General features: G+C 45.1%; 1 protein-coding gene across 1 annotated transcript in view; it reads right to left on the reverse strand.

Moving 5' to 3' along the window:
* LOC136996929 (uncharacterized) overlaps positions 1-18,180 on the reverse strand; it is a 60,604-nt gene that overhangs the window by 18,151 nt on the left and 24,273 nt on the right. The window contains exons 5-16 of the mRNA XM_067356514.1: positions 17,485-17,608; positions 13,907-13,996; positions 7,322-7,441; positions 5,474-5,643; positions 5,036-5,232; positions 4,744-4,776; positions 3,991-4,112; positions 3,533-3,722; positions 3,241-3,438; positions 944-3,043; positions 457-557; positions 160-362 (exon numbers count right to left, since the gene is read on the reverse strand). Coding sequence (XP_067212615.1) covers positions 160-362; positions 457-557; positions 944-3,043; positions 3,241-3,438; positions 3,533-3,722; positions 3,991-4,112; positions 4,744-4,776; positions 5,036-5,232; positions 5,474-5,643; positions 7,322-7,441; positions 13,907-13,996; positions 17,485-17,608 — 3,648 coding nt within the window. The remainder of the gene's footprint in view (positions 1-159; positions 363-456; positions 558-943; positions 3,044-3,240; positions 3,439-3,532; positions 3,723-3,990; positions 4,113-4,743; positions 4,777-5,035; positions 5,233-5,473; positions 5,644-7,321; positions 7,442-13,906; positions 13,997-17,484; positions 17,609-18,180) is intronic.

Here is an 18,180-nt window from a genome sequence, read left to right on the forward strand (position 1 = left end):
AACGCGAAGGATAAAAGGCGAGTTCGTTATTCCTGGCTTTAATGTCCATCGCCATTCCACTAATAGTATCATTTCCGTAAATTTCCCGTAATTTTTATGACAAGTCGAAAGGGCGGGTCCTTTCGCCCTAACTTTGAAGAGAGTCCGAATATTACGTACGTTTAGCTGCATGATGATCTGATTGTACGCCCAATGCCACCGCTGTCGCGCCGTCATCTCCGGGCGTTCCTTCAGCTGTGTGGGCACCGGTGCAACGCCGACCATCTCTAGGAGTTCCTCGTCGGGTGGCGGCTCTGGAGGACTTCTCGGCGGAGTATCCATCTGAACGCTTTCGTCCAACGACGCCTGCTTCGTTATACTCCCTGAAATTAAGCCGATCGATTAGCACGAAAAATGTAAACAAACTTGTACTTTTTTTTCTTGAGTAAATGTTAGTAAATAATAAGACGATCTTACCGCGTGGACTCTCCATGCGTGACATAGGCGGAGTTTCTTTGTACTGATCGAGTGAGTCCTCTCGAGAGTTACGAAGCAAAGCGTCTTCGCCCCGTTCGTACCTTCGGGGAAGAAATAAACATTTTATTACACATAAAAACCAATATGCCGAAATAAGGATTAGTTATTAAATTACATTGTTTACCAAACAAATTCGACGCATTCCAAAGTAAGCTTTTACACAGTAAGACTTTGCATATGTTACTTTGATGAGATAAAAAATAATAATGGTAATAATATTACAATACGAGAACCATTTGTTTAGGAAAGTCTACGTCTTAAATGATTACAAATTAATGTTTTATAAAATTAAACCGATTTAAATTGATTTTATCGCGGTGCGTCGATTTTTTAAGAAATATTGTACTACAGTAGTTGTATTACCTTATTGTAGTTACATTGTAGTTAATTATTATATTTATCAATTCTCTATAATTCAATCTCGTACCTCTCAAGAGTCTCGTCGCGCATTTGGTAATCTCCGTTCACCGTGTTGCTCAGAACAATGTCGCTTTGATCAATCGACTCCTGGTCCTTAAAATGACCGCGTTGATAGCTTTCCGCCCTGGAAATAGGCTGCGGCGTGAAACTCTGTCCATAATTGCTCCCTCGTAGTTCCCGTTGTTGATACGAATCAGTTCTAGTGAGCGGCGGCTTGAATCCTTCTTGAGTCGACGAGAAGGAGTCTTTCCTAGGCAGTTGTGCATATGAGCTTCTACGACTGTAAGACTCTTCAGGGAAGTTATCTGAGATGTAAGAGTCCCCTCTGGTGAGCTTCGGCTTCTGTGAGAGCGACTGAGAGTGCTGACTAAGCTGACTCTGATGCGACATCTGCGAGTCTTTTCTCTGCGGCTCCTTGGGAATGATTTCTGGATACTCATCATCCTCAATAATGTCTTCTTGATAAGAATCTGCCCTGGCCAATGGTCGTTTGCCGTTCACGATGTTCGTGGTGGTGGTGTGGACCATCGCAGTGGTGGTTACGTGATTCGCTGTCACGTGATTGACCATCGTCGAAGTCTGAGACTGAACGATGTTCTGCGGCGAATCCACCAAGGTGGCGGACGCTAGGTTCGAGTCGCCGGCCGTCGAGTATTCGCTGTACCCTTTCTTAGGTTGGCTGCTGGCGACGGAGCTCACAGCGGTCTCAAATGAATCTTTCAACTCGTCGTCCCGGGACTCGAGTGAATCTGTATTCTGCTGCAGGAGCGGGCTGACATCGCGCTTGCTGCTGAGCTTCTTCCTCCTCGACGCGCCCAACGACACGTCCTCGTTCTGTTGATAGAGATACTCCGACTCGTTCGACGGATAACCGTTCGTCCTCGTTTGACCTCGAGGCGTGGTCACGGAGAGCTCGGGCACTTCGCTCTGCCTCCTGTCCGTCGTTGTCGTCGTCGTCGTCGTCGCCGCCAGAGTGTCTTTATAACGCTGATCCTCGAAGGATCCCTGGTAAGAGTCTTGATATTCATCATACGACTCCTGATAATCCTGATAAGATTCCTGATAATTATTCTTGTACGTCGTAGGCACGTCCTCCTGCTTACTGTACGGCGTCTGATAGTTCGCGAAGTCCTCCTGCGGCTGCTTCGCGTAGGATTCCTGATAATTATCCTGCGACGTTACAGGCACTTGATTGTACGTCTCTTGATAAGTTTGATATTCGCCCGTCGACGTATTGATATTGTACTGAGAGTCGTACTGCTCCGGCTGATATTGATTGTAAGTATTCGCGACATTGTTCTGATCGTAGACGCTCGATGGCACAGTGCTGACGCCATAATCGTCGTACTGCTCCTGATAAACATCCTGCTGCTTGTAGTCCTGCTGATACTGCCCGTTGTTCTGATTGAAACCCATCTCGTGAAAATTGTCCTCGATTACCATACCGTCCGGCTTGTCATACTGATTCTTCCCTTGATTCGCATACTGATCGTTCGCCTGGCTGGCGATCGGATACGTCGGATCCGTGTAGGATCCTTGGTACACCTGGGTGTTCTGCTGTGCGTAAGGCTGCTGATACTCGTCCTTGTACGAGTTCTGCTCCGCGTATGTCGTCTGATCGTAGCTGTTTTGCGTGTGTTGCTCCGGATACGATTGGCCGTACTGGTCGTCGACCTGCGTCGCGTAGCTATATTGATTATCCTGATTTATCTCGGGATACCGAGTCTTGTTGGCGGTGTGATCGACCTGGTCGCTCTGCTGCTGCTGCTGCTGCTGCTGCTGTTGCTGCTGCTGCTGCTGCTGCTGCGGTTGCTGCTGGCCGTAAATATTCTCCGTATACGCGTCTTGCGGCAGATTGTCCTGACTACGATAAGCGTAATTATAGTCCTCGTTGTAGTCAGACTTGTAGTAGCTCTCTTCGGAGGGCGTTCTGGTCTTTGGCAGTTGTCTGCTCGGCGTGGCGGGCAGAGAGGCGAGCTTACGGTTAACCACCACGTTGCTCGGCTTGGTCGGGGTCGGAGGTAGTTTCTTACCGGTGCCGCCCTCCTGCCGGGACATCGGACGTTGCTGCGGCTGCAGGGTCTTCCGGCGACGAGAATTGTATCCGCTTTGCAAACAATTTCAGGCAAATGTTTTAATTATATTTGTTTTTTTATATACGTCTACTTAAAATATGTATTCAAGAGTAGATATATTTCTCATCTATTTAGTTTTCAATTTCGATTCACATTTAGTTATATATAATTATATAAAATAAGAATAAAAAAAGGGTTTTATACAAAGATCCCTTCGAGCGTGACATACTTGTAATCGAGTTCGTCCGACTCGTAGCTACGCTGTCTGGTAACGGTGGGTCTGTAGTCCGGTCGGTGTATGCCGATGCTCGAGGCGGGCCTCTGCGGAAGCGTCTTTCTATTCCGTTTGTTTTCGTAGTACGTGCTTGTTCCCGAGTACCATTTCCCTCCACTGTCCCACTGTCTGTCCTCGTCGTCTTGACCGTACCTACGAAGAAAAAGAGAACTCAATTGCCTCGATCGATGTTTTATCGTTTATTTTTCTTTTTCTTGTGATCTTTATTAGTGCTTTGTTCGCTCACCTCTCATCTTGATAGACGTATCCCGTTATAGTGTCGTAATACTCATTATATCTAATATCCGTCTCGCATTCCGGATACGTAGCGCTCATTTTACCCACTCTGCCGTCGCTGCCATATCCATCAGCGTAATACGAGTGATCGTCGTACAGGGTCATCTGTCTCTCCAGAGACGGTCTTCTGTACGGAATTGCTTGGAAAATAGGCAGAAATGTCACACATTCGTCTTCATTGCCATTAACATCTTGATATTTAACGAATAATCGATAAAAAATTGAAAGCAACCGAAAAGACGCATTATTTTAGCGCATAATTTATTTATAGCATTTAGAATTTTTAATAATAAAGAAAACAAAGATGGATAAAGAAAAGGAAAGTTTATATAAAAAAAAACATGGTAAAATGTACAAAAATTACTTAAAAATTTACTTAATAATCTGCATGTAATGAAAGTTTAGTACCTTTTCCGAGTTTTCTTCTTGAACTAGTGTTGTTCGAGTAATATTGTTCAGTATCGCTGTATATTCTCGTGTCATCGACCCTCGTGCCATACTCGTAACCTTCGCTGTACCAGCCGTCTTGGCTGTAAAGTATGAGATAACGATCAAACAATTTTGCCCACGTCAAGGCTTAAGCGATTGAACCGGGGATGAGATGACTCAGGATGATATCGATCTTCCTGAATGTGATCAGCTGCGACTACTAGCTGCATCATGCAAATGCCTGTGGATTGATTAATGTGTCGCGCGGACTTGCCAATTAACGTCGTCATTATTCATGATTTTGAACTTTAATAATATTCAACATTATTCTCTTGGAAATTCTGCACTTTTAATTCGCAGAGGCAAAGCCGCTTAACTAAAATAAGCCATGTACAGCTATCAATTAATTAAAAGCATGAATTTGAGTTTTTTCTTGTTCTTCATGTACATTATGAATGTGGAATTAGGCGCTTGACGATGGTGGCCTACATTGTAACGAACGGCTTGCCCGACGTAATCGCCGCGATTGCATACTTGTTAATTGAGTGCAACGCAATCACAAGCTTAAACCCCGAGCATTGCGATAATGCGCGAAGTGGTGCTGAGAACGTGATATGCGCGATAAGAGCGAAACATGATGGATGAAGTTGATAATCGCGATATGCGTGAGGGTGTGTGCCGTAAAAGTCACTGAAATTCTCACGAAATCACGCGCGGCCGCGTGCCTCGTACCTGTCCTCGTAATCCCACGTGTGCTTCCTTCGTCTGAATCAGGCAAGAAAATAATAAACGGTTTTCTTCCGTCGTATCAATCTCCATGAGCTTAATGATAAGAAACGCTACGCGCGCAATTGGCGCATAAATAACAGGCGTTATATATAATTTCTGTTCGCATAAAACAGCGTCATAAATTAACAGAAACCGCGAATGTGTGTTTTAGACTCGGTCTAATCTTTCCATCATTTATTACAACATACACCACTAATTGTAAAATTTCTTTTTAAAAACATCTCGTTCGTAGTACCTGTATTCCTTGTAGTGCTTCGGTCTACTGTTGTAGAAGAGTGGCTCGGAAGACTCTGAAGGGTGCTGTTGCGTCTGCAGGTATCTCTGCGGTAGACCGTCCTCCGGATACGGCTCGTCATATCTCGGACTATGGCCTGAACCCCCGTAATTTCCGTAATTACCAGGTGCCAGCCTTCCTCCGACGGTGACTGGAACCTAGCGACGTTATCCTCTTAATTTATTATCGCGCAATTAGCGACGTCGACCCGCGGAACGTAAGTGGATTAAAAAAGGTCAATTGCTCGAATGACGCGATCCAGTTGGTTGTCCAGACTGTCATTGCGGCGGAATAATTGAAAAACTTTGAACAACTTGTATGAGGGATCGTTCGATAAAATACATCTACTTGATTCGATTGTGTCCCGTGGAAGGCACTTTTTGCGCCATCAATCAATACCTGATGATCGTCTCTCTCGTAACTGTTTTCTCTCGACGTCTCGAGGGATCTTTGAGGCGTAGCCAATTGATTAGCCGCTGTGCGAAACTGCGAGGCCGAGCTGTTCGCACCCTGTCCACCTACTGGATAATTCAAGTCCGACGTGTAGTCAGAGTCCTCCGAGTATCCCGCTGAAAGATGGATTACAATGTATAGCGCTATGGGAAATGATCGGAGAAATTGATATAAAAGGCGCCTGATAATATTTGATTTCGCATTCAGACATGGAAATGTCACTTTTCAAACTTTCTCTCTCTCTCTCTCTCTCTCGCTCGCTCGCTTTCTCTCTGCAATGTTGATGAAAATCATTTATTTTCCTGCAGTTGAAGTTTCGTTAGGAACAAAACGCACACAACTGAAAGAAAAAAAAATGAAAGTCATACATCGAGCAGTCAGAAATGCAAAAATTCGCACAAGAGTTTATTCTCAGCCTCGTCTGTCGGAATGTAAATCGACGATGCGCCTCGCAAGATTCGCGCGCGCATCCGCGACAATCGGTTCGCGTTGCCGTTGTCTGGATAAAACGCGAAGCCAATTCCAACTTCGCCGTGACAGTTTTGCAACTTCCCGCAGACTGAATTGGTCGATATTGGTAGAATCCGGGAACTGAAGTGGTGCAATATAGCAGGAAGCAAGATAAGTATAGTCAACAGCCATGCGACAAATTGATCGTTATATAGGCACCGTCCCGATTCCCTTTTCGGTCTCTTTCGGTGTGTGTGTGTATGTTTCTCTTTTTTTTCTTTTTTTCGGAACTTGGGACCGGTAGGAAATGCAAAATTACCGTACGGTGGGTATTGTGGAAACGTTTTTGCAAGAAAACATAGAACGGAAAGATCGGCCAGACACCAACGACTTGTTTAGTACAGAGAGAGCTAGTCTGCTGCATGCCTTCTCATAGCTGTTACACGGGCTAAGGGGTTTGCTAAGAAAGAGGGGTAACAAGGGGTGGTAAGTTACCGACGACACGTCGATAGCCGATAACACATATGAAATGGCGTCTCGTATGCCTGTTTCTCTTCGCTACATACTCGCCGTGGGTAAGACAACTTATCGGCGTGCAGCCGCCGATCGTAGATAGGAAAATAAGCACGGAAACCAAATTGATTTCTCGCATGAGAAAAAAAAAACAGGGTCGTAAAAGTTTTATGACTTACTCGGAAGTAGCGTTCGAGCGAACGACCTAGAAAGCCACGGTTTCTAAAAATACTGCAAGTATGTCAGACGTGTGGATGAAAGTGTTGGTGTGACGTAGGCTGCAGCAAATTAACACTCGCGATATAAATATTGCAGCGATACAGCGTGACAATTCGATCTCTCCTCGCGAATACGAAGATGAAAAGAAAGAAAAAAAAAAAAAGAAGAAGCGAGTAGTAACGATCCGCGTGGGGTGATGCGAAAGTTATCGCGAGTTAAGTGGTAAGAGTGCGTTATAGATCGGCCACGGTAAGTCGGTAAGAAAATGCGACACATGCACAGACCTTTGAATAAAAATTGGAATTGAAATGCGCAGCTCTGCGTAACCGTACTATTATTTTGACTCACTGACTCGGTCGCGAAGATCAATAGAAAAATTGTCATTTCTCGTTTTCTTGATCTTTTACGTCGGGATATGTTTCATTTATCCGTGAATCGAATTTCCTCGGAGAAAAGGAAAATCAATCCCTCTCCGGCGTATCGCGAGCGAATGAGCCGGATGAGAGATGGAATCGATCAGGGACGTTTTTTTTTCTCTCTCTCTTTTTTTCGCCGTAAAGAGTATTCGTATAAAATATCAGCCATCTAAACTGTAAACTTGACGGTACTTACAGTGGCCTATATTGTATAATATCTGCCTTCGTGCCTGTTCGGCCCGCGCCTCCTGGTCCATCATGTTGTTCAGCATTTCCAGCTTCCTCTGCAGATCGGCCGCCTCCGTGTTCTCAGGGTCTTTCGAAAAGATAGATATCGATGGGGAAACAGTTAATCGCGAGTCTCGATAATCTGACGTCTTCAATCGATCTGTCATCCTAAGTTAACTTAAATACACGTACAATTTTCGTAGAGGAAAAAAAAAACAAAAAATAAAAACATGGACAAATAAAAATACTGCCTATATATCGTGTGTCTATGTTGCACTAGTATATCTAACGAATTGACGACAAAAAAAGAAAACAGCTATAAAGACTTCACATTTGGACAGTATGTTAGTTTGAAATCTTTTGTACAATCGTATTTTTGCTTAGCTAACGTAAAGCGTACGAAACGTGTTTTGTTCGCCAAGTGCGCGGATGTACACATTGCTCGAAAATTGCGTAAATCTGAGTAAGTGGTCCAGAAAGAGCAATCTACCTCGTCAGATTACTCTATAAATAATATCAACGCCTAGCGTCAACCCGCTTCTCTCTCCCTCTCCCTTTCTGCGCTCAATCATAATTACATATTGAACCAACAAACTCCGAGAGGAGGCTCTGCAAACTTTATCAAGCTACGACAACGCGACTCGCCGCTCCCGGAGAGAGAGAGAGAGAGAGAGGAGAGAGAAACCGGCAGGTTTACTACGAAACTGCTACCTCGCCAGCTATCCCGTCCCAGTCGACAATCCTGCTACTCTGACGATGTTAGAAGATACTTCCCGAATACGGCAGAAAAAGACGACCGTCCCGGCGTTTACTCCACGCGCGCACTGAGTGCATCAATTTCCCGTCCTCACCCTCCCCCTTACCGGCGCATCCCTAGAGATGCCTACCGCTTAACCGGAACTTCGATCGACTACTTAGAACGTAATAGACGTACGCAACGTCTTAATGGAAGTGCTATCGTCGGCGTTACATCGGACGCGTTTATCGCTTCGTTTCCTTGAAACGTTCTTTCGGCATTCGCTTTCGCAGCATTTAATTTCGCGATTTTAATTATTTCGCGCAAACTGCAGAATACTTCCCTCGGAATAATTCCGTCCGAATTTTTCCGCAGACGGTTCCCTTCGTTCGCGAAATAATCGCGCGCTGCGACGCGCAGCCTTGGCACGTATGGCGCCTTTGCATTTCGCAGGAGAAATGCGAGGTCGCATGTGTCTCGTGGCGCTTCTGCGACGTGTGCAATTTCTGCTGAATCTTGATTACCGGCTGGGCAGCCGGCTGCAGGAAGCGTGTTACCCGGCACCGTTTCTCTCGTCCACCCCTCTCCAGACGCAATTAGAAAAAGGGTCAAGCCCTGAAGGAGAGTAGCGCGGTCTCGCAAGTGCTTCTCTCCCTTTTGAGAACCGGCGGCCGCCGCCGGCTTCGGTCCTACCTCAACTCCCTCGGCGGCGTGGCTCCCCACCAACCCCTCGGTGATCCCCGTTATCCACCCTGCGACCACAGCCGGCGGCGGCTCTTTCGCCCGCTCTCGCGCGCCGACACTGTCCTCGAGTACAACGGAGAAAAAAAAAAAGAAAAAGCGCAGCCAGCTGCAGCCCGGAGTGCCATAAGCGCGGGAGTTTGAAGAAAAGTATCCGGCGCACTCAACACACGTCCTCGGTCCTTGTGTTTCGTATTCGCCGCCGAACGGACGAAATAAATGCGATGTTGCGACTGCAGGCGCCGGTAATGGCACGACAGTAACAGCTGGCGGTCCATATATTGACAAACTTTGAGCGGCGATGGTGACGCGCCTTCCGGGAAAGCCTTCCCCGAAAGAGCTTCCTCTATTTCTGCTACGCTCGTTATTTCCTTCGCGTCTCCATCGGACGTCACTCCCGCGGCTAAATTAGGGATATCGACGTCGATATCGCGTACGAATATAATCGGCGACCACGTCACGTGCTGCTTACAGCGAGATATTGCGAGAAATTGTTACGCGGGATATTGCGAAATCGTTACGCGGGATATTGCGAATTGTTTGCATTTCTTTCCATCCGCGCATCTCGACGCAACGCTTTATATCACTTTATACACTTGATACACGTATTATATCACTTTATACACTTGATACACGTATTATATCTTTAAATTCTATTGCGAGAGAAATCCGCGGAATTTCCTCGGTCGTCTTTGACTCTATGCGCGATTGTGGCGGTGCGACCTTCCGGAACAAGAGGAGAAGACCGTATCTCCCGCGAGATTCACAAAGAAACGAAATAAATTTCACACAATAGACCGCCGAAATTGTGGTTCCCACCCTCTCCGTGTATTCTCGCTGCTTCAGGGAATTATGCCACATTACCGCGCTTCTCAAGCAGATTCTATTGATTCCTGGCCGGGTCGAAAGAATCGCTTCAGCCAGCTTCAAATGGACGTCCGACGTTACCTCGGAAACGATTGAAAAGATTTTCCGCGTCAAATATAAAACGTCTCGAGAAACACTTGAAATCTTTTCAAGCGCTTTATTATCATTTTAACAGAATTTTGTAGAAAGTTAATGCAGCAAAAGAGAGCTGAATAAAGCCGAGCGCTGACAATCCTAGCGATTCTTTCTTACATTAACGTGTTGTACGATTAATATGTATTATTAATTTCTGTAGTTTAAATAAAATATCTAAATAAGAAAAAATTTAATACTATATTCGGTTTATCTCAAAGCAGCTTACAGCTTAGAATAACGTTGAAAGTGAACTCGTATATTTAGTTCCGCACGGGTCGCCTTATACACCGGCGAACGATACAGGTGAGGATTTACTGGCGAGTAAAATCCCCGGAAGGTCGTCTTCGTTCTACTCATCACCTCTTGTCACCTTTATCTCCATCCCCATATATCCGGTTGGCCCGCTCGTGCCCGGCCTCGCACGTGGCTGAGCATGAGCGTGTAATTAGTCCATTTTGAACGTCCGGACTTTGTCGTAAACAGGAAAATCGAATAAATCGCGCGCGATACGTGTGCCGCACGTCGAACGCAGGCGCATGTATGTAGATTGTTACGCTGCGCGCATACAAAACGACGAAGAAGAGAACTCTTCGGACACATCATGTTTCGAGCAATGTATACATCCGTTATCCGTACATCCCTCTTCCAGAATTAAAGAGGTCTCGATTATTGTTATAAAAATTGTTTGCACATCCATGTATATATGTATATATATATATATATATATATATATTGCAAATAAAATTTGTGTCAGGAATGATCTTGAATATCTGTGCATCGCAGTCGTCCTAGCGCAACGCGAAGAGAACCTTCGAGAGGAACTGAACAAACGAACAACTTATCTCAACGCTCTTTCGAAGTGTCTCTCTTTCTCTCGAAATGCCGTGTGAATGTCTTCATTGTGCGAAAGAACGATCGCGGGGGAAAAAGTATAGGTACATACTTCACGATGCTTGCTCATGCTTGAATAAGATTGAACTATAAAAAAGGGCGTTCCCGTCGTCGTACCCGAACGAATTTGCACTCAACGATGGACAGTGTACTAACCACTAATATCGGTATTGCTCCCCCATCGTGGTTCGTTTCGTGATTTCTGACGTTAACGTCGCTAACAAATGCCACAGCACAATTCTCGTGTAACTAATTACAAGATACAGATATAGTTACATAAGACAGATATAGGTAGAGAGAGACGGTAAAGAGCGGAAAAAAGGGGGAACAAGAGTGTCTACGGACAAATCGTTAATTACAGTGTCGCAGCCATAGCTTAATGTATCTGCAGGTACCCTCTCTTTTTTTTTTTTTTTTCCTTCTTTTTTTACCGATACTTGAAAGAACAACACATCGAAAACAATAGAATCTCTGATCTCGTTCTCTTTCATTTCTCTTTTCTCTTTTCGAAATCACACCTCACCCCCCTCCCCCCTATTGTGCTATCGCCGCGCCACTGCGTGCACGTGCGATGGTGCTCCGGGAATAAGTGTCTGTGCACACAAGAAAAAAAAGGATGTACCTGAAGAGAGAAAGTCTCCTTTGTCTTCAGTCGATTCAAGTTAATATCGACCAATTGAACGAATGCAAAAATGCAGCGCCTGAGAGCGAGACACTCAAGTGATTATTGCATTTGATTATTGCATTTAAACGTGAAGTAAAACTTACTTTTTCTTTCTGATAAGAGCTGCTTTAATGAAAAAAAAAAAAAAATTTTTTTTTCAAATGCACGAACTAATAATTCATATTAGTAGAACAGCCGTGAACGCGTTCTGCGATAATAGCGATAGTATTTCTTCCAAGCGCGTAATAAATATCTGAAGCTTGTCTCCTTCTCAATTAAATGTAATTAAACAGTTATGTAACTTTCTTCAGGCTTTCCACGCTATAAACAGGTTACGTATGCTGAAATAATGCAATTGACCGTCGTTATATCTATCAGTGCGAATAACAAAGCTAATTGAAATGATATTAAACTGACGCAAAACAGAGGAACAGAAGCTGGCAAATAACTGATCAAATAATAAAAAGAGACTGACATTTCAATGAACAAATATTTGAGAACATGATAACTTGGACAAGCCATTTCCGAAATTAAACCAAAAACGAATGTTTATAAAATAAACGTAATGGTTTAAATTCAATAAAAATCATTAAACTGTATTATAGAAATATAGAGAAATCTTCGATTCGATTAGCGGTTTAACCGTGCCCTTTTTTTCTCGCCTATTTTTCTAAATTTCTCTCATTAAGTCTGCGTGTAATTAAAAAAAGTATTTCAAATTAGCGCTCGACGTTTCTTCCGCTTTCCTATTAAGACCTAAAAATGGATTAGAAATATTTTTTAATTTCTGAACGCATTAAATTAATTTCCCACTTTTATGACTTTTATCAATCCATAATATAGTTTAATGATTAAACATCAAAGATGCTTTTTACCTTGTTCGTTCAATAAAAACCATCATTGTCAGTATTTGCTGAGAAAATCGCTTTCTGTCTTCTCTAATGTCGTCTCTCCTATTAATGCTAATAAATTTTGCACTATGTGCATCACTCATAAAACACGGTGCACATCGTTTCAAAGGCGCGTAACGTTCGGTGACTGCTTCATCAACCCGTCGGATACTCATTGGAGGCTATGAAACGTCGCGCGGAAAATATTTTGTCTCATTTGCAACAATATTGCTGTAGACAGTAGCGCGTGTGATCGGTGTATTTTCATTTCCCGGTGAAATAGAATAACAATGCGCGCCGGACGAGGGCAATCAACGTGAATACGTAAAAGCAGAAACATCGAACATCCTACCTCTTTTTCGCTAAACTCACACATGACAGATTCACACGCAGTGATCTGGTGGTGAAGAGGGGTTCATTCGGGTTCGTGATGCTGTGCTTGTTTTACGGTGTTGTGTTTCCTCGAATGGCGACACCCGAAACGAACGGGAACGAACGAGAAAGCCCACGTGTATCGCGACGCGGAAAACTATCCGAAAAGAACGGCGGAGAAATTGCGAAGAAGGCGTTTCGACTGGTTTCTTTTTTTTTTCTTTTTCTATTTCGGCAGTATTCAACAGTTTTCGCGGCGAAAAAAATTTCTGTAGATTTCCAGAAATACGCGAGCGTTGCTGCGACGTTGTAATTAAAGTCCGCTAATCAGGCATGAAATCGTATCAAAGTCCACCGTTAACGACTGGAACAACTTTTCGTCGCGTGACTGCCACCCACCTCGGGTGCACACATCCCCGGACACGCACGCAACACATAAAGCTCAAAAGCAACTGCACACTTAAGTTAATGAAACGAGGGAAGTGCCGGACTGATAGAAGATAAAAGATACTCGAGCGGACGGCGACGGAGCGCGACACATGAATAAAACTGTACGTCTCCTCTCCGCGAACGCATCTTTCGGGGGCGACAACGAGCCCCTATTTACACGCCCGAGAGAACCGAGTTTCTTCGCGACGCGCGTAATTACTGCGAAAGCTCCTCTCGTTATCCGCGCGAAAGAACGGTCAATTCGCGCGCATTAAGACCGACGCGTAATGAAAGATAAGCCGAGGAATGCGGAACGGAAGAAGGGTCTCTGGTGCAGTGATTGACGAGCAAGGAGAAAGGTTCGTTAACGCTAATTGCGTACAAATAAAATGAATAGTCTTCGTCGCGGATCGTGGACACACGTATCGACAATTTTCAATTATTTTCCGGATAATTGTTTCATTGTTGATAAATAATAGAGAAAGTGGCAATTAATAACGGGTCTCCGTATTTTACAGCATGCAATTAGCACGTGTGTGTAGTTTATGGAAGATCGTCGCGATAAATCTAGATTATAGAAAATTCTCCGAAAGAGCACTTATATCTCGGCCGTTCCGCGGAATTAGTTTTCGCGCTAATTGTAATTAACTGTTTTAATACGGGATCGTTAAGTTTTACGGCGGAGACGCGCGAGTCCACGATCGGCGCGAACGTCACATCGCATAGCACTCGGATGCAGATCGGTCGGTGGAGCCGAGACGATAAAGCGAAAATAGAGATCTCGCGATCAAGGACGATCCCGCGATCGGGATCTCTTGACGAGGGTACCTGAGCCACACATGGGCCGGGCTGCTCGCAACTGCATTGCTGTTTCGCTCGTTAGCAGGGCTTTCCATCCAGTTCGTTGTACGCGCTTTCCTGATTGGTCAGACACTGATCAGACGGGAGATTGTGGATGTGCATGATTCGAGTGGCGATCATGTCCATCGTTTTGCGTTCTTCGGCGCGTGATATCCGGCGCGATTGCGACTTCCAAAAGTGATTCGCGGATTCTCATTACAGGTTTGCAGTCTCTGCTGTCTTTGAATAACGAAGCGGTTGATACCGCTTGTACAATTGTATCCTTTGTACTTTCTTCAGATAACAGCTGCGCTTTAGCTACTGTTATGCAGAGTATCCTGTTTTCCCATTTTTCTTTCAACAGCGAATTCCTCATTAATTTAGACTTTCAGTGAAAATTTGTGATTCTCTCTCTCTCTCTCTCTCAGCGTCTCTTTTAAACATTTTAATATTCTATACGCCGGATATATTATTGTAACTAACTCTTATATAAATGAAACTTTTGAAGTCTGTTTAAAATTAAATGGAGAATAATCTTTTGCTGTGTTAATAAAACGTCAACTCCAAGTTGATCAAAGCAATGCCGAAGAATAGATAAAAGGGAGCGCAGGTACTCCGGGATACTCCATGCACTTGAGAGGAATGTCGTAAAGTAATCAGCGGGAAGGAAAAGTCACATCGAAAAGACACGAAAGGTTTTGACAGCGCGCAAGACCAATATTTTCCTTTCGTATCTCCTCCTCGTCGAATTGTAGCAATAGATATGGCAATTTTCTTCTAGTCGAAAGTTCGAAAATAACTACGCGCTAACGCTATAATTAAATTTTTCCAGCGGTAGCTGTTATTTTTATGAATTTCTCAAGTTTCACAGGCGGAGATGGCGGCGCAGAGAGGTAGAAGGAGATTACGTCGGGCGCAAAAGTCGCGTATGTACGCGTTCTCGGACGTAAATATGATGTTAATTCCGCGGACTTTTGCAATAACCAAGTAATTATCTGTAATCTTTGTAAAAAAGGTGTTATCAACTTTCTGCATTTTGAATTCACAGAATTATAATTTGCAAGTTTGCAGAAATTCCATTACCGGCTACTACACGCTTTCCGATAAACAGCAACCTATTTCTCGGGTAAACTTTAATTATCGTATCCCGCGCCGCTCTCCTCTGTCTGTCTTCGCGAAGATGTTCTTGATTTTCCGTAGCAACCAAGCTTCTCTTCTCTCGCTTCCTTTACACTCGTCTCTTTTTTACACGCTCTCAGAGAAAGTCAATAATAAAAGGCATTAAACAGGCGGGAAATGTACATCGCGCGCGGTAAAAATCCATTAAACGGCGCACGCGACTGGTGTGGATCGAAAACCGGAAGCGCGGCGGCGACGGTCGCGGGAAGAGGAAAATGCAGGCTACTGAGAGAAAGAAATAGCGTGGGAGAAAGAGAGTCGACCGGATCCGCGCGCGGCGAAACGTCAAACGACGACGACGACGACGACGACGACGACGACGGCGACGACGACGACGACGACGTCGGCTGCACGTACGGAGAGTTTATAATAAGCGGCCTCGTTTTTCCCTCATTTCGCAACACGGTCAAGCAGTGCATCGCGTGGTGGAAAATAATTTGCACTCTTAATGGAACGCGGAACGTACATACGTCGTCGGGCCGAGCTTTCGGCGTCAAGAAAAGACTCGCGGGCTGAACGCGCGATTCTTGATCGAGATATTATTATTGCGCGCGAAACTTTTCCAACCGCGCTGGAAATAAACCCCGGAAAATTTGCATACGGATTAAACGTTATCGCGCGTGTACTATAGTCCGCGTCTTACTTGCGAGCTATTAAAAAAAACGTCGAGCATGTTCGTTGATCCGCCCGGATTCGAAAACGCGATCGAGCGAATCGCGGAGCGTAATTAACCCCTTTTCACAAAACTTCATTGAGGAAGGTCGATAGCGCATCGATCGTACGGGCGTGTCGACGACCGGGCAGTAGGTGAAAGCACGTCGATTCCGGTTAAAAGGTCGTTCGCGGATTATGTGGTTCCTCGTGGTCCCTCGGGAACGCGGCAGGATTCACGGAAGCTTTCACGTATATTTAATATGTATGTATGCGAAGCTGGAAAAAGTTATACTTGTTGCTGCCACGAGCTTGGCGAAAACTCGGCAAATTGCGGATCGCTACGTCAATATCCGGAGGTCGACGAGGGACCGTGATGGTCCTCGGCCTTGACAATGCCAAGGCGAGACCGACGAATCCGGGAGGATCCAACGGGAGGAAAAATCGAGAAATTCAGCACGTAAATAATTCCGCATGCTTACGATATTAAAACTTGATCTCTCGCTGCGAACTTTCTTCACGTTTTTCTCTTTTACACCTTGCACATCTCTCTAGAGGTTTTTAACGCGTAAAATTTGAAGATTGAGAAACAATCCGCGCCAGACTAAACGATCTTGAATCGGCCTCGCTGCGGACAGACAGGAAGAAGCACTCGAAACTTGGAGAGAATAACTTTGCAGTTTCCTTCGCTCCCTCCGGAAATCCCTCTTTCGTATCGCTGAGAGCCCTACGTGCCGTCCCGTTGTTTCCTTCTGTTGCGCGAAATTTCAGACATCGAAATAATTTGCGGGGCACGTAACTGCGTAAAGCGGGGCGAGGTCGGAATGTGCAGGCGCCGTGCCAGCAGTGAATTCGACAAGTTCGCGGACGTACTCAATTAAAAGTTCGTCCCTTCGTTGCTCACTCGACGAGGAGCAACTGGGAACTCACCGATCACGGCTCTGCGTCACCTTATTTTTCTCCTCTTCGCGGACTTGATATCGCGTCACGAGTGACACGATGAAGACTTCTTGTGATCTTTGTATCTCATTAATATTTCAATTACACGCGAGCGCGAATAGAAGAAGCGACTCGCTTTGCTCACAGGGCGACTTCAAATTTCGTTTCGTATTTTTGATTTCTCAGCGTTATCTCTTTAAAGTTAGCCTATAATTCTTTCTGTCGTATTCAGCCCCCATCTACCATCTCTCGCAGAACACCCACGCCTGCTATTAAATCGCCATCTCGGACTGTCGTTCGGAATTCGTCGGTCGTGAAATTGAAAGACCTCGATTCGACGAGTCGAGCATTCTCTTTTTTTGCAGGCGCACTTTTGGCAGTCGCATCGCGTTCGATGAATACCACGCGGCAAAGAGCTCGTTGCCGCTTTACGGCGCAACTTTTTTTTTTCATTTCCGCGATAGAAATTATGGCGCAATCGGAACGCAGTCATGCTGACGTTCGAAGGGATGATTAGGAGCGAGTGAGCGAATGGCAGATCGGAGCCGCGATCGTGCCGTGGCTTCGCGACGTGACGTCGAAGCCCGGCGAATTACGCGACAGAAATCCGCATGAATATTCTCACGCTGAAATGAGCAACCGTCGCGGCTCAGATCTCCCACTCGCTTAACACGACGACACCGATAAACTGTATACGTCAAACGTATTCCCATATCTCCGTAATATGTACAATTACATACGTCAGACATGCGATTTCATCATCTACCGTTATCTAGCGAAATCGTGACGTCACTCACCGTACGGCAGCTCCAGCCGGCAGTCGATCAGAAGCGAGTGGCCCGTCGGTTTTTTCGTGCCGACAATATCGTTGCCCCTCTGCTCCAGCTCCAGGCCTAGACTAACCCACTGTCCGGTAGTTTCCTAAAATCGAGAAAAAACAAACGTCCTTCGTTAAAGAGAGATTATTTTTCCGCGCCGCAGTTTACCAAAACGGTAGAAGCACCGCGGTTATCGCGCTACCGGTCGTAACAAAGAATTACGATCGTTGGAATTCGTCGCGGCGTAACATCCGCGTATCTATCCGCTCGCGGAAACGTCGCGGTATCTCTTCAACGTTCGTGCATAAAATAATGAATTAATTAATACGGGCCATTATTCAGTCCGCCTTCAACAGTACGTTGCTGGCGGCGTGAAGAAATAATTCACTCGAAACAATCTCTCTCTCTCTCTCTCTCTCTCTCGTGTTCCGGCCGCGCGCTTTCGGGCCCTCGAGAGTCATGTGCAATTATTAGATACGAACCGCCGTATAATTTATGTAACCAAAGTAACTTCGTCAAAGCCATATTCTTCACGGGATTAATATATACGCGCGAACTCGCGATATTATGTCAGTGTGGAGATGATATATTCCGCGGACGTGCGGACGCAGTTTTATGCACCGCCGGCATTGTCGTCGGGCGAAGGAAAAGAGGGTTAGGAAAGAAAAATATTCG

The sequence above is a fragment of the Linepithema humile genome, chromosome 6 (assembly GCF_040581485.1).
Source record: "Linepithema humile isolate Giens D197 chromosome 6, Lhum_UNIL_v1.0, whole genome shotgun sequence".
In the NCBI taxonomy this organism is placed as follows: domain Eukaryota; kingdom Metazoa; phylum Arthropoda; class Insecta; order Hymenoptera; family Formicidae; genus Linepithema; species Linepithema humile.